At 35.5% G+C, this 15893-nt stretch overlaps 1 protein-coding gene across 1 annotated transcript in view; it reads right to left on the bottom strand.

Moving 5' to 3' along the window:
* The window catches only part of PPFIA2 (protein tyrosine phosphatase, receptor type, f polypeptide (PTPRF), interacting protein (liprin), alpha 2), a 358128-nt gene that overhangs the window by 66230 nt on the left and 276005 nt on the right, over nt 1-15893 (bottom strand). The window contains exons 8-10 of the mRNA XM_009882625.1: nt 5671-5892; nt 3324-3470; nt 1337-1471 (exon numbers count right to left, since the gene is read on the bottom strand). Of these exons, the coding sequence (XP_009880927.1) occupies nt 1337-1471; nt 3324-3470; nt 5671-5892 (504 nt within the window). The remainder of the gene's footprint in view (nt 1-1336; nt 1472-3323; nt 3471-5670; nt 5893-15893) is intronic.

The raw sequence follows: 15893 nt of genomic DNA, 5'->3' as shown, positions 1-15893 counted from the left end.
TTTTAAGCTACTGAGGGCATTACAATATGTGATTATTTGTTGAATCAGAAACAACTGAAAAAAAAAGTTAAAATGCCAAGGGATCGCTCTTATGTGCACCTGAGTTTTTATTAAAATGCAATGATATTTGTTTGGTATTTCACGTAACTGCCTTTTTTGCTGATTCTTCTTTTTTTTCCCCACCTTTTTCAGTGTCTTTCAAATTCCCACCCATTCATATAAACCTAAAGTGGACAGCACAAAATCTTGATTACTGAATAATGATCTTGCCTTAAAATGAAAAAACACCAACCATCAAATCCCCAAAAAGGTTCTCTTTCTTTCTACTTCTTAACTAAATTACTTAAAAATTGAACTTCAGTAGTGAACTGCTCAGTGCTTAAGGCTTCATTATAAATGGAAAAACATAATTGAAAAAAATTCATCAAATATAAAAAGGGATAGGCACATAAATAGCTAGAAATATTCCTTGGCAATAGAGAAAGCAAAGCTTAGGTAAATCAGAATGATGTTTAATACAATCTCTTAAATGCATTTTTCTTTATTTGTCTGATTTTAAGAGATGAACAATAAACATATTATCATTATATGTCTTTATGAAGCTGATAACACCTGAGCTGTAGTATTAACCACATGCACACCGGAAAGTATTAGAGGCCAAATATGAAAAACACACTACGGAAAATTTATTTTTATCATCTTATTTTTTCTGTAAGAAAGCTGCCATATAACGAATTTATAAAAAAAAAAAAAAACAGTTTGAAATCCTCTCAGGGTGTGACATTTGTCTTTGCAAACATTCATACAAAGAATCATTCAAAACAAGCCTTCTAAGTATGTACTGCAAGTTGTCCTCATTTGTGTTGTACAAATGATCCCAGCTGCCATTAAGATTTGATTTGATAGCACTTACTGGAATGAAAATAATTGTTGTTTCATATACACAGTGTATGAAAAAGTCCACAAGAACTAAATATGTGTAGGAATGGGGCTTCCCCTGGCCCCTCTCCCCTTAAATCAGAAACTTTTATAAAGTAAAATGAATCCTCCTAGGGTAAGTAAAGCTGATGTACTGGAAAGAAATGACTGCTTTGTAAGTATATTGTAGACTAACTTACAGATCACTACTTTTCCTATTAGTAAAATGCTAAGAATTACAAACACGGCATCGAGACCATTCCTGGTTAAACTTGTGGCACATACTTATCAGGAAACACTTTCTCCTTTCAAATCAGCTTGATAGTACTTTTGTTTTGTCCTTGAGGTGAGGAATCAGGATGCAAATCGAGGTTATACAGTGGGATTTCTGAAGCGAACCTATTTCTCAGGGCAGTACCTTAGTCAGAGCCGCAATTCTCTGCGCCAGCTCAGCCTCCACTTCGGGTAAGGTTTCAGCCTTCCGCATCGTCTGCTGCAGCTTCTGCTCAGCCAGCTCTAGACGCTCTTGCAGCTGTCTGTTTTTGTCTTCCAACTGAAGGCCAAAGATAGATAAACAGGTATAAAAAATAAAATCAGAACTAAGATTTCCCTTCAATTTCTTGGGTATTGGGGAAGCGATCAAAACTCACAACATAAGCATAAGTACTCCACAGCCTGGGAGAGTTTGTTGGAGAGGTATTAACTCAACCATGCAGGCTGCCGGTCTCACTGACGATGAGTGATTTGAAGCTCAAGGATCATATGAAGGTGAAGAAAAGGAGTTGTAAAATGGTACTAATGAAGATGAGCAAAAAGCTCCTCTGATCTATGCGTTGTTTATCTGAGCAAAATAAAAGTATTGGTACCAGTAAAATGAGAATTTTCTAAATAGAAACATTGAGACCATCTCACAGAAAAGTTTATGTATGAGCTAAAACGGGACAGAAGGACAATTCCAAAAGGATAGAATTCCCAGCAAAGTTTATGAACAAATTGCCAAATGCAATTTTCTAAACAAATGCCAATCGTATATTAGGAAATGTTAAAACTGACAATTGTTGCTCAGATAATTCATTCATGATCATATCTGTGATAATGATTAAAAAGAAACGAGGACTTTTGATAACTGCAGTATTTTCTGGCCTATTGAGATGCACCACATGATTAACAGTTTTTTAACGGCTCGACAAGTGTTTCCTGCTTTCCTGTTCATTCCAAGCAACAGAAGACATAATCAAAAAGGAGGGTGCTTTCAGATTCTTTTTTAATCCTTCAAAAGCATGAAAAGGTAGGCTTTTCACATCACAATGCTGCGAAGAAACTTTAAGTCTGCCTGCATATATTCTAAACCTAGTTCTATTGATCACTGCTTTGAGCAGGCAGACCTGTGCAGCCCAGCACGACTTACGTTGGCAGCAATAAAAACTCTAAGGACAGATGCAGGTACCTTACGTTTCCATTGTTGGGTGGTTTGGTTTTGGTATTTTTTTCTAACAATTGAAGACACCTCCTAAAATAGTCAAAGAAAGCTGGTAGAAGATGGAGAGTTTGAGTTCTGATGCTTTAATTTCCCTGAAGAGGTACTCACATACATATATATACACGCACACAGAGGGGTGTGTGCACGTGTGTGTAAATGCATCTGCATACAATCATAGAAGCAGAGATTATCAGTTCATACAGGCTTATTTCTCCTATAGCATTTTATATTGTTTGAAGACATGAAAGGTGAAAAAAATAAAGAAGTCTGATACTGAGGTTAAGGAGCAACCTCATCTTTTACAGTTTGAACTATATTAATTTCATGTTAGCTTTCAGTTCACACTGTATTCTTCAAATTACAAAACATTTTTTTTCTGTTCACTTTACACTTCAGCTTTTGGAATCACCATGGAAACAAAGTACCATGAGAGAGAACTGCACAATCATGTAAATGTGTTTTAGAAAAGAGTATAACAGGTAGTTTATCTGTGCACTGCTAATACATTATATCATTAGAATCTATTGCATGCAAATTTTCATCTTTACTGCAGAAGGGAATTTCTGTTGGTTATACTGTTTTGGGGGTGGTGTTTCATTTAAAATTAAATTCAGAAAGTTGTTACATAAGAAGCAAAGATAATCCTTTACTTAGGGGATATGACTGTGCATTTATGAAAGACACTATTAGCAAACACAGTTATTTTCCAGTGTTGCATGTTGACACTGATTTGGTGTTCATGGTCGTAGTAGCTGACATGAAGCTTAGAGGTGTTGAACAACTTAGGTTTTTTAGATTACCTGATCTGCTGATTAAAAACGAACAGATTAACCTAATGGAAACCTCCTACTGTAGATCTTCCCCCTTTTTTGCATTAATTTTCATTGTTTATGAAGAAAGCAACCGACTAATGCAGCTACCACACCTGACGTAGGATGGCTTCCTTGTTTGCCAGTTCATTTTCCAGCTTATCATTCATGTCATGTATGGAGGTGGATTCTCTCTGTGCACTGAGGTAGCGCTTCTCCAGCGTAGTTATTCTTTCTTCCATATCTTCCTTTTGTGCCATTGCCTAATGTGGCAAACAAAACCATCAAGAACCATGCAGTTAAAATGCTATTAATATTACACCAGTTTAATTTTCCTGCTAACAGTAGACAGGGATGTAAGGCATCATCAGCAGTAATTTTTCTATTTTAGAGGGAATTTATTTCATTTGGGATTTCTTGTAACTATGATATTTGAAGCAGTAGGTTGAGTAGAACAAACAGAAACAACCCTCACCTTTTGTATATTTCTCTATTTTCTCTATTTTTCAGTGCAAAAACCCAGCAAATGTAGCTCAAGTTTACTTGTTGGCTTCTTAAACAACAGCAGACTTGATTAGAAAACAGAAAAACTGCTATAGTTGCATAATAGTAGAAAAGTAGTGCCGTGATGTGGGGAAAAAACATATATGCAGATTTCTGCTCTTATTCCTGAGTCCTGCTAACATTTTCTGCCGAAGTACATTAGCAGACAGCAGGTTACATGTCCTGAAATTTCAGGAAAACAAGTGACCCCAATCTTGGATACATAACACAACCATAACATATGGGTATGTGATCCATATATGTTACGGATAAGGATTTCTTTAAAATCTTGAGCTGTTTTTATTCACGTATGACAAGCTGACCTCACTGAAGTCAATAGCTGTAATTTAGATAGATTATTCATTAGTCTGTCTATTATATTGTTTATTTCTCTTCAATTAATTTTAGTGCAAGCAGAAAATGTTATTAGTTTTAAACTCACGTCTGGCTCTTGAGAAGACTTACATGTTGCCACGTAATCTTTCACAATGAAAACATTTACTGATGAGCATATCTTGCTGTTTGTGTTATATTACATTATGAAAGTAGTGTTGAAGTAAGTGAGATTATTTTTCGAGTAAGACACAATGAACATATAAATTGATTCAAACGGACCATATCTACGTGATCCTTTTGCATATTGCTGGAAAAAATCCCATAAAAATAGTAAATATGTATGTAATTCATAAAAAGCACACACAAAAAAATCCAACAATTTACCCAAGTTACACAATACTAAACTACCCTTCTTCTTGCAGGTATTTCATTGTCTGTATTAGGAAGACTACCTTTTGTGGACATATGAAATAACAAAGGCACTTCCACCCTTACAAATACACTTTGCACTGATATTTGGTAATTATTCTACATGCAAATGTATTTAGTGGCTACTTTGCTTAGGAAGAGAAGGGTGAAAGCAAGTAAGCCTGTAGTTCTTGTAATGTGGTATTTAAGGGAGAAACAGCAAGTGGCAATTCAAGTGTCTGTGAAACAGCAATACTTATCAAAAGGTAAATGAGAGTGGAGCTATTAGAGACCTCTAGGGATATAATGTAACAGTGGTGGAAAAGGAGAAACATATCAGTGCAAATTATTTTTTGTAATCAGATAAAAATGATACAATACTTAAAAAGAGGCAGAATACCATTATGTGAAGACACTTTGAGGCTGTGTCAGGCATCAGAAGTTCTGAAGGAAGGTTTCCTCCAGAATACTAGAAATAACAGGTTAAATATATACATACATACATATATACAAACACACACACAAATCCATATGAAATACCTATATTGTAGAAAGCAGGTAACAGAAAGACAACTACTCTAATTTCAAAATACCAAAATAGATACTAGAAGCTAGCTTTCCACATATCTTGAGCTCCATATAAGAGAAGACACTCTGGAGAGTACTAAGGAGCACTACAAATTTAAGAGGAGGAAAGAAAAGAAAAAACTGAATTATATTTCCATTTATTGAGAGAAGGGAATAGCATATTATAACAGGGATAATGAAGTTACCACACGAGTAAATATTATAATTGATTATACAAATAATACCATTTTATAAAAGAGCCCAGGAGTTTTAGAAGTGTACTTCAGACATCTCTATTTAACAGAGTTCATCTTAAAAACTTTAAATAGCTGAAAACTGGCCAGAATGCACTCTAGTAGTGCTAAACCACAAGGGAGTTGGCCTTCCTCCTATTAGAGTTGCTCAAATACACACGTACTTTTATGAACACAGTTTTATAAAGAGACTTCTAGTGCTATTTCTTAATGTAAATTTTGCGTTTCTTATGTAGAAGGGCTTTTATCAGTACTCAGCTTTTGCTGCCCATATTCATTGGCCTCTATCAGTTTGTAGTGGGTATCACAGGAACAACAGTCCAGAAATGGGAGGCCAGTGTGGTGAGCTCCTTACCTCTCTAATGTCACGCTGATATTTACTGTTCATTTCTTCTGTTTTAATGAGCTCCTTTCTGGCGGTCTCTGCTTCCTGCTCTACCTCTCCCACCCGGGAAGACAGTGCAGCCAAACGCTCCTTCATTTGTGCCATTTCATAGTTTTGCTTTTCCAGTAGTTCCTGAAGTTCGACAACTTGACTGGCTTCATCATTTGAGTCTATGGAGCCATTTGAGAGGCGCTGTTAACAGAGAAGTGACATTATTTATTAATTATCTTTTAATGTGGACTCTATCTAAAGAATTTCTAAAACAAAGATTATTTTTAAAATCAGAAAAGGAACTAGGAAGAGAAAAACACAATAATTTTCATGGTAGATGAGAGGTGTACTTAAGAAAAAATTACAAAAGATTAATATTCATTCATATCAAGGGATTACAGAATGTAACATCAAATAAAGAAGTAAATGTTTGCATTAAGAGCAGAATACTACACAAAAATAGGTTTAGTTTGACATTATGACTATTCAAGTACAAATTGCAACAATATCACTCCTAAAAAGGACCAAATTGTATGCATACGTCTTAGCTCAACTTACACAGCATTTAAACTTAATCAAGGTCTACTTCATTTGCAAAATAGGCCATGCTGCAGACAGGAAGCAACACTAATAAATCACAAATTCACTGTATCAGAAAGTGCTTAGAGTCTGGACAACATAGTGTCTAGGTCTACATTAGAAACAAGTTCTGCTGAAGTAATTTGTGTGCTGCTGAAAGCCCTGGTGTGAATATAGGTATAAAGAAAAAAAAAATAATCAAGATTCCAGCACTCACATTTCATTTGGAATATAATTAATATTACAAATAATTTCAGGAAAGAAGTGAGTTCACTAGCAGGACTTGCTGGCATTGCCTCATTATAATAGATACTCACATTAATGTTTTCCAGCACAGGCTAAGTCATAGTTTCCTACAAATTTAGTGATCTCATGTCAAAAAGAAAACAGGCAAAAAGAACAAGCAAACCCAAAATGATTTGATTTTGACCTATAACATGAAAAAAGAAAACCAAAGAAGCCCTTAACTTTCTTGATTAGGTGCAATTTTATCAGTTAAATTTATATTATGTGATATAGGAACAAAGTATTTCACTGTAACTGTCACTTTAAACAGGTTATGATGCTCTGAGATCCATACAGGAATATTGGTCTTAAAAGGCGTTTGTTGTCCTTCAGATGGTAGGGTGTATAGCACTGTATATATGAAACATTCCTAGCAAGATCTGAGAGGAAACCAAGCTTGCTTTCATTAGCATTTCTGTATTATTTTCAAAATATATTTATACAGAAATCTTCTAGCAAATTCAAAGAAAATTACTTTGCTTAATGGCTTTAAGAACGTTTTTTCCCCAATCAGCCATAAAATGAACCCAGATCAAGACCACCTGCCCCGCTGCAGATCATTGAATAAAATTATTTTACTCTAAAAATTCATTACATCAAATAACTCAGTTCCAAAATTGCTTTCTTTATACTAGTTAATCATATTATCTTGATGTTTTATGTTAGCTGCTGACCCATCATTGATCTACTTTCAGGACACCATGGTAAAATGACAATAGCAATTAAACTTATTTACACTCAGTTTGTTGTTTGGAAAGTGTCCAGTTAGTCTACTTGAATCAAAATCCCATTAATATGCAGAAATCACTTATGTAAACAAAATAGTATTAAAACAGGATAAAATATTCTAATCATCATACATCATTCCATCGTGTAAATTTGAGATTATTTTTTTACCAATGATATTTATAATCTGTTTTACAGTTTTAATCTCATACAGCAATTTTAGCAGTTATCACAGATGAACAAATTTTACCTTGTATTGAATTTGCCCTACAACTCTCTAAATAGTGGTCCAGGAATTGCTACAAGATTATAAGCCAAATACCAGATCTCAAAAGCAATAAATGGCATGTGATCATGTACTTTATGTGATATAAACCATTATCATTTTGAAATGGCAAGCTGCGATATCTAGGAGTATGTGCACTGGCAGAGAAATATTTTTATTAATAAAACTTTTCTTGTTAAGTTATTAATAAACAAGACACATACAATTTAAATGTGAAAGATACATTTTTTTCCCCCATGAATTTACTTAATATCTGAGATTTCTGGAAAGACAAATAAAAATGTATTTAGAATTAATCTCTCACCAATGGACACATGCTGTGATTGCCAATTATGTATGTATGTATTTTGATTTATGCACATAAACTTCCCTCATAATTTGTTGCTGAACTCTTTGTACAATCTGCTTCAACTCTACTCATTGTTCACTTTTGCTTTACATTATTCCTGTATTCATATATAAAGCTGGTTAGTCTTTAAAATTTCCAACTTAACAAAAATATCAACATTTGAATTTTTTTTTAGTACGATTGGGATAAAAAAAAATTATTTTAAAATTCAATTAAAAATAGAAAACTCATCTTAAAACTTGGTATTTTTAGAATTTTGAAACATACTTTAGAACTTTACCTGGGAATTTTAACTCACCTTTTGTCACTTTTATGCCTTGCTATTATTTTATGATATATCCATTATATGGTTACATCACATGGAGTAATGACTCCAGAAGACCACAGATAGAAAGTTATTAAGCATTAATTCAAGGAGTAACTGACACAACATTCCTCAGGTTCTCAGGAGGGTTTTTACCAACAGTTTTATGGTCATACTTTCCCCTTTGTCCCAAACAAAAAAGGTTTGAACAAGAATGTGAAAATACGTTATGCCAGTAGAAGTAAAAGGCATCCTGTAGATGATGCCTATTCAAACACATTTTCTGAATTAGCGAAGGGAGCAAGAACCTATTATGCCCCAGAGGAATTCCCTACGAAATAAGCCAGGAGACAGACTGCAGCATCTTCTCTGTTACTAGTTTTGTGAAGAATGTCCATGTCCCTCATCTTTTTCTTTTTTTTTTTAATTTGGTACTCAAAGAGTTTCCTGTTGATGGTACTGTAAATCAATAGCAATCCATTTGTAAATAAACAATTAGCTGAATTCTTATAATAATGAAATTTAAGTTTTGGATAGATCTCTGTTCATTATTACCTGAAGAACTAAGGGAAATCTTCTCAAAAGAGCATGCACAAAAAGTCTCAAAGTAGACATTCTTAACTGTCAGATAAGTACACTACCCAAAATCCCCAATATATGCAAGAAATAGTGTCAAATTAGTACAGAGGGGCAAAAAAGAAACTACTGAAAGCAAGCTGAAACAATCAGGAAGTCTTTAAAGGAGGGCAGGAACAGTAAAGAAAACTTTTTAACCAGTTGAAACATTCTAGCAGAGAAAACAAAAAATATACATGGTCCCCAGATCTGGATTACAAGTTAGTCATCCAGATAAAGTCTTCAACAAATTTAATGATGCTGTCTATCAAATGTAGTCGTGAAAAAGCTACGTATGGACACATGCCTTAATTTCAATGATTTCACATAAAAGTATCTACCTAGTAATGGCTATTTTTTCTCGAGAAAAGAAAAGTGGCAAATAGCTCACAAGCTCTAATGTTTTGCCTTTTTTTTGTACTAACTAGTTTATGCAGTAAAAGATAGTCCATCTGTTTCTATCACATTTACTTATTTAGACCACAATGCTGCAAATTTTTTTCATATATCTTCTTTGCTTCCTACAGACACAAGAGGCACACACCGCTGCAACGTGTGCACACCTGCTACCCACACCATAAGGGTCTCTGCCCTCTCCCCCTGCCCCCTTCCACTGGTTTCTCAGCCAGATGAAAAATCTGGTTGGCATCAGCCTGAAAGACCTCATACAACCTCAGACGTCTTCGCTTGGGCTCATTCAGAGCAAACAAAGGTAAATGAGCAACTACATCTGCACCCAGCAATGTAGCACTTGCTTTCCTCAATGCTGGAAAGAGCAACAGCAAGAGGATGGCCTGCTGTGGCTTTACCCAGTTTTTTTTTTTTTTGTGGTATATCACCAAATAGCAGATATACAACCAAGAAATCACTGTCTATATTAAGGTTTTCAGAGATACTCTTACTTCATAAAGAAAGCTTTTACACTCACCCAAATATAGCGAAATGGGCTAGGAGGAGAAACAGAAAGGAGATGAAATAATCATCAAGTAAATCTGATGACAGTGACATTAACTACAACAGGGGCGGCACACCGCAGAGGAAATCAAAGTTCAAAAAATATCCTGTAGGACCGAGTGCCATTGTAAAGGGTAATATGGATTAAACAAGAAATATCTGGGGGGGGGGGAATAAATCTTTGAGTTGCTTATGGTCTATAGAAAAAGAGGAGGTAAATAAATGTTCATGTTCCCTACTGCTGAACAGTATGAAAAGGAAACCAACATCCCCGATATTAGATTTTCATTCTTTCAAGACCCAAAAAGCACAGCAGTAAGGCAATCTGCTGCTTGCATAGGAGTGTCAGAAGGGAGAAGGACAGCAAATTGGAGCATTACACACAACAATAAATCCCCCCTAGATAGTTATTTCTCTCCCCTATTCTGTCTGCCATGAAATAATAAAAAGAAAACCAGCTACAGACTGGTTTACTAGTAAAAAAAAAGACCAATGGTAAAAGGAACACCAGGAGAAAGTGTAAACCAAAAATAACGCAGAATATTCTTAGCCTGTATTAATCTACTTCACATTGACCTTTCAATTAAGCCTGAGCAATGATACTGAATGCAAACTGAGTGGAGGTACACTTAAGCTAAAAAAAAAGTAAACACTAAAGACTAGACCACAGCAGTTAACAAAGACATTGTAAAACTGTCCCAGGCTATTGATTGCAAAGTATTTCCCCATTTTATTTTGTAGAAAGAGCCTTACAGTCAACTACATATGTGGCAAAACATACACAGGAACCTAATTTTATAAAGGCAAACCCCAAGAAGAGTAAAAAGCACCTTCAAGTGACATTTTCTCTCCAGCTGTAAAACACCTGGCACCGATACGTTTGGTCTAAATACTATCAACCAGTAATTAATTACATATTTTGTGCTAGAATTTAATCTCAGAGAATGGCAAGAAGGAAAAAAAGAATCTCTCTCAGGGTTACCTGTGAGCGAGCAGCAGTGGAGATAAGATTCACTTACTTCATAAGATTAATTTACTCCTCATCAGTGCCTCTCACTTTGTGGTAGTATGAATGCAGGTGATTCACATCATGTCCATGTGCATAAGTATTTCCGTGCCCGAAGACTAAATTAAGCTGTCTAACCACAAGGCACCTTTGAATAATTGAAAGTAATCTTAAAATTCAGAAGCCTGGAATTCCTGAACAAATTACTATTTTTATGGTGTAAGCACTACATGGGGTGGTGTGCGTTGATTTTTTTTTTTTTTAAAAAAAAAACAACCTAAAAGTGTGTGCCTTATGTTTACTCTTTACTAAGACACTCTCTAAATTCTTTTTTAAAGGACTTCTGGCAAGTTCATTGCACCATAAATCCCCAGTCTCAAAACTGAAGACCTCACCATGTTCTTAAGTCAGTATAATGTCACTGTGGTGTTTGAGAGTTCATACTGAACAAATTTCTCTCAGGCTCTCCTCCTAACATTCAGGGCAACTGTCTGTGTTAGTTAGGCTGGCTACCTTTGGCAAATAGCATAACCAGAAGACTTCTGACACTATGTTACACTACAGTTATGTCAGAACTGAGTTATCTTTGTAAACACAAAAACTTTTGTTAAAAACACCCTTTTGATTACACATATTTTCTTGACACACAACGTAAAATGTAACATTAAAATGGTTTTTCAAAGGTCTGCACATAGTAAGTTCTCTTTGTTAACTAAGTGAAGGTTCATTTCTCCATACAAATTTTGGAAATGTATGTAAGCAAAGAACACAAATTTATGCAAGTTCTCTCTGAACCTTATAACATGCCAAATCAGGGCATTTTGATTTTTCCTTTTTCTTTGCCAGTATGAAGTTGGCTGGGGAAGCAACGATCTAAAACATACATAAAAGTAAAGCAAGGATACAAGCTAAGGATCAGCAAGGAATTGTTTTCAGAAAAATCACAATATTTAGAAAAGGCTGTAAGACAGAATTGTTTCTAAATAACAGAATGTCATTGCTCCAGAAACTCTTGGAGACTGGAATGTACTGTTACCTGCCTCCAGATATGACATATCCTCATATCTGACATAAGACTGTGACCCTAACGCTTACAGTGTTATTCCTTGTTATTCTAGGATGGCATCTTAACCTAAAGAAACATCACTGACTCACTTCATTTTGTGAGACTTCTCCCTTCATATTCGACTAAGGCAGGTGACAGCTGTTGCTCGATAACAATATGGATGTATTTGGTCAGTTTCTCTGAGTTTTGGTCACTCAACTGCTGATACGGCAGCTGAGATACGAAAGTTTTCCTATACTTCATATGCAATATACAGAATTTCAATGGCATAAACCACTTTAGAAATACATCATCATCAGTAGTACTAGCAATTTTAAAACCTAAATTATGTTTAGACTCTCTTTGAACCAAGGTAATTCCTAGGAATAATAGGCATATAGAAAATTCAACAGAAGAAAGAGTAGGAAAGAAATGCCATATAGAGTTTAAAAGCTTTAACAACAAGTGGGTGGTTGGTTGTTTGTTGGGGGTTTTTAAAGCTTTTAAAACAGGCAGAAAAATTGGGAAATTTTATACCAAGTCCCAGGGAAAAAGATTATTTTTAGCTCTGTAGTGGTGGAGATGTTCCTTCCTACTTAGAAAAGCTGGCCATGAAGGCCAGATCCTCAGGGGAGAGAAAGAAATACGGTATATTTTTCAGGTCAAATAAACTTGTCTGAATTCTGTAGTACAGGAATACTAAAAAGGAAGTAAAACAATCATCAAAGGAAGCTAAATTATAGACATCACTTGACTTTACGAAAGTAAGAGTAAAATTTAATGCTGCAAAGCGTAATGTTTACTGATGCTGTTTAAGAGATATGAATAAATGAATATCACGTTACCAAAGATGTTTTTTACTATAGCGTAGAACTCTTGCACCCCTACTCCATTCAAATGGCTCTTGCAAAAGGTTTAAAAGAAAGTAAATGATATTAACACAGATACGTAGCTACGTGACAGCCCAATCACAAGTGACAGCTAAAGAAGCAAAAGCAATATGATCATCATCCATATAATCAGCACACAAAACAGAATGTGAAAAGGTATGCCCGAAATAATGGCATTATACCTAAGCTGCCACAGTAATTTCTAAATGGTTGGTTGCCTCTTTATGTTTGAAGGCTATGCTACTTCTCCAGGTTGTTTCATATCTTTTGGTCTGTGTCAGGCAATAATCTCATAATCATTAGAGGTCTCCTCTCCAGTTACTCTGAATTTTCTCCAACCTCTAATCAACTACCAAAGCCAATGTTCTCTCAACTGAACTATTTCTTCCCCACCCCAATACTGATGTAAAAATAGCTACCTTCTCCAGCACTTTTCTCTTCAAACATCCTCACTTGCTTGCTCTTTCTACCGAGCCATCAAAAGACTCCAGCTTTTGATCTGGAACAACTCTGCTTCCTTATCAGCTTTCAGCTCTTATTCTTCTTTCTGATGACTGTAATCATCTGTCACATTTGACTCGTTTTGCAAAATGGGGTAGGGGAAAAAACAAAAAAAGGTTTACTTGATGGATGGGTATTTTTCTTCTTGTTGCTGGTGTCTTCTAGAACGCCTGCTTATTTCTCTTTTACACTATTAGAAGAGTTTCTGAGATCTTACACGGGAGAGAGAAATCAGTTCCCGTTTCTTTATTATAAGGGCTAGTAAAGCGCCAAACCAAATTATACATGCAAACCCTGCCTCATTTGCCTTGTCTAACTCCCTTTTCTTAGCAGTCTCACCAGCCCACCGTTAGAAATGACTGGCCAAGGCTACTCCTTGCAGTAAATCACCCAGCAAAGGTCAGGCAGCCAATGCTGCCTGCTAGCACAGTGCCTGAAGTGTAAAATTCCCCTGCAAAGGTAATGAGACTTTTAACGCAGTGTTTTAACAGGATTGATGTGTAGAAGTGTACAGGGGTTTCTATCAGGTGAAAAGGAAAATGTTTTTATGACTGAAAGACAATTTAAGTTATACAAAACCGATGAAGAGCTGAAACAGACAGAGAGCTGATTTCTTGAAAAATTAAAGATCTGACTGAGAAATCTATTGTTTTATCATATAAATAATGCAGTTTTTCAGTATAATAAAATACCTATGCTATAGTCTTGAGCACTAAGTATTTATAGTCATGCAGACATACTAAACTCTTAAGCAGAACAATACTTACAAAATATTTGCCTAGACTCTTTCAGGGAAAATATTGCATACTCTCCTAAACTCACTCTTTAGAAGTGAAGACTTCTAATGAAGACTTCTAATCCCAGCTGCAGCTTTTAGCCATATTTCCTTTCAATGAAAACTCCTCCCCTCCCCAGGTGTGTCAAGCCATCAGTTTTCATTAAGGCCCACTCAGCACACACTTCTTTAATTAGCTTTATCAATATTAATCCAGAAAGAGATGATTAGAAAGCCAGAAAGATACCCGCACTGCTTAGAAACAACCCCATCAACTGGTTATCAAACAAATTTCGTCTCTGAAGCATATTGTTCCTCTAATTCAGAATGTGAGTGCCGTGGGGCAAGGATCATGTCTCCCACCATTTTTTATACATCATGCATTATGACTGCACTCAGGAAATGGCAAACAAGAAGTCCTTACAGTACACTCTCTAAGTTACAAACACCCCTCTGACGGTTGGTGTTCAATCCTTACTAAGTCCTCTTTTAAACTGGTGTTTCTGAAGAGGGCTCCACGTGTCTTGCCTCCACTTCTTCCTCTGTCATTCCACTACACTGCCAGTTAAAAGGAAAGATTTTTTTATCTATTAATTCAAAAGAGAAGAGCACACGTGATAGAAATTAATAAGTACAAACTGAAACAGCAAGTTTTCTACTGCTAGTTTTCTACTAACCATACAAAGTGATCAGAAAATCCAAAAATAGTCAAGCCCAAAAATGGAACACATTCTGATGATTGCCCTGAAAGAGGCCTGTCACTCTAATTATATTATTTCATTTTAGTTGTGCACTCTGAACATTTTAGCTCACTGTATTTCCTTTGGCAAAACACCTTTTACTCCCACAGGATACAATGTCTGTAATTGTTGTCAATGTTTTAACAGATTTTAGTATTTACAAACTACTGGAATTTGATTGAATTATTGAAATATGTTAGTGTTATGAGTAAGAAGAAAAAAGGGGATTATTAAATAAGCAGAATGTGACTACCTGAGGTATCTTATAAAGCAACCCCTCCCCCCCACCCCTCGCTGTTTAGTACATGTAAAAAGTAATTGAATACAGATCTGACTTCCTCATTAAATGTAGCATTATTTATTTAGGAGAAAAATCTCTTTGTTGCACCAGAACTATCAGACTCTTCTACCTATCCTGGTATATGTAGCTGTTTCCATGTGCATAAAATATTCTGGTTTATTATTCTGAGGGGAAGGGAACGACCATGTTCGTAGAATTGCCGTTACTGTGGGTAGGACGACGGTAGTGTGCTTGTTAGAAAAAGTAGGTAAAAACACAAAACTGGTTAATGAGTTTTAATGATACAGTTAGGGATCTTGGAATAAGGAAGAGTTTCCTTATTAGCAGGTTATAGGTATCGTAGTGACATATCAAGTATTTAAAAAAATAAATAAAGGCACCAAATGGGGACAAACAGGCTTTGTATTTTACTAGTGTTTACAAGTTACCGTTACAAATGTCAGCAATAAAGTTTAAAAATAGAAACAGTGTGCTTCCAAGGAGAAATACCCAGATTTACACTGCACTTAAACGTTTAGCTTTCACGTCTTTAGCGTAACAGAAATCCACGCTGAAGTGCTTTGTCAAGCAGGAACCCTCCTATGCATACAAGGCACCTTTGAGGATAAAAATAGTCATTCCCCAGGCCAATTCACCTCTGATAAAACTCCATTAACTTCAGAAAAATTATAGCAATGCTTTGTTATACGTTTGAATTAAAAGATGTGGCATGGAATTTACTGAGGAGTATTCTCCAGTATGGGCCAGAAATAGGCAATGAATTTTGAACCATCAAGGAAAAAGATCATCATAAGTGAAGAGGGTACTGTAATGGTGGACAATTAAGGTATACAAACATAAGAAGAT

Source organism: Charadrius vociferus, unplaced genomic scaffold, assembly GCF_000708025.1.
Source record: "Charadrius vociferus isolate BGI_N301 unplaced genomic scaffold, ASM70802v2 scaffold72, whole genome shotgun sequence".
Classification (NCBI taxonomy): domain Eukaryota; kingdom Metazoa; phylum Chordata; class Aves; order Charadriiformes; family Charadriidae; genus Charadrius; species Charadrius vociferus.
The sequence above is the reverse complement of the archived record's forward strand: the minus strand, read 5'-3'. Positions and strand labels throughout refer to the sequence as shown.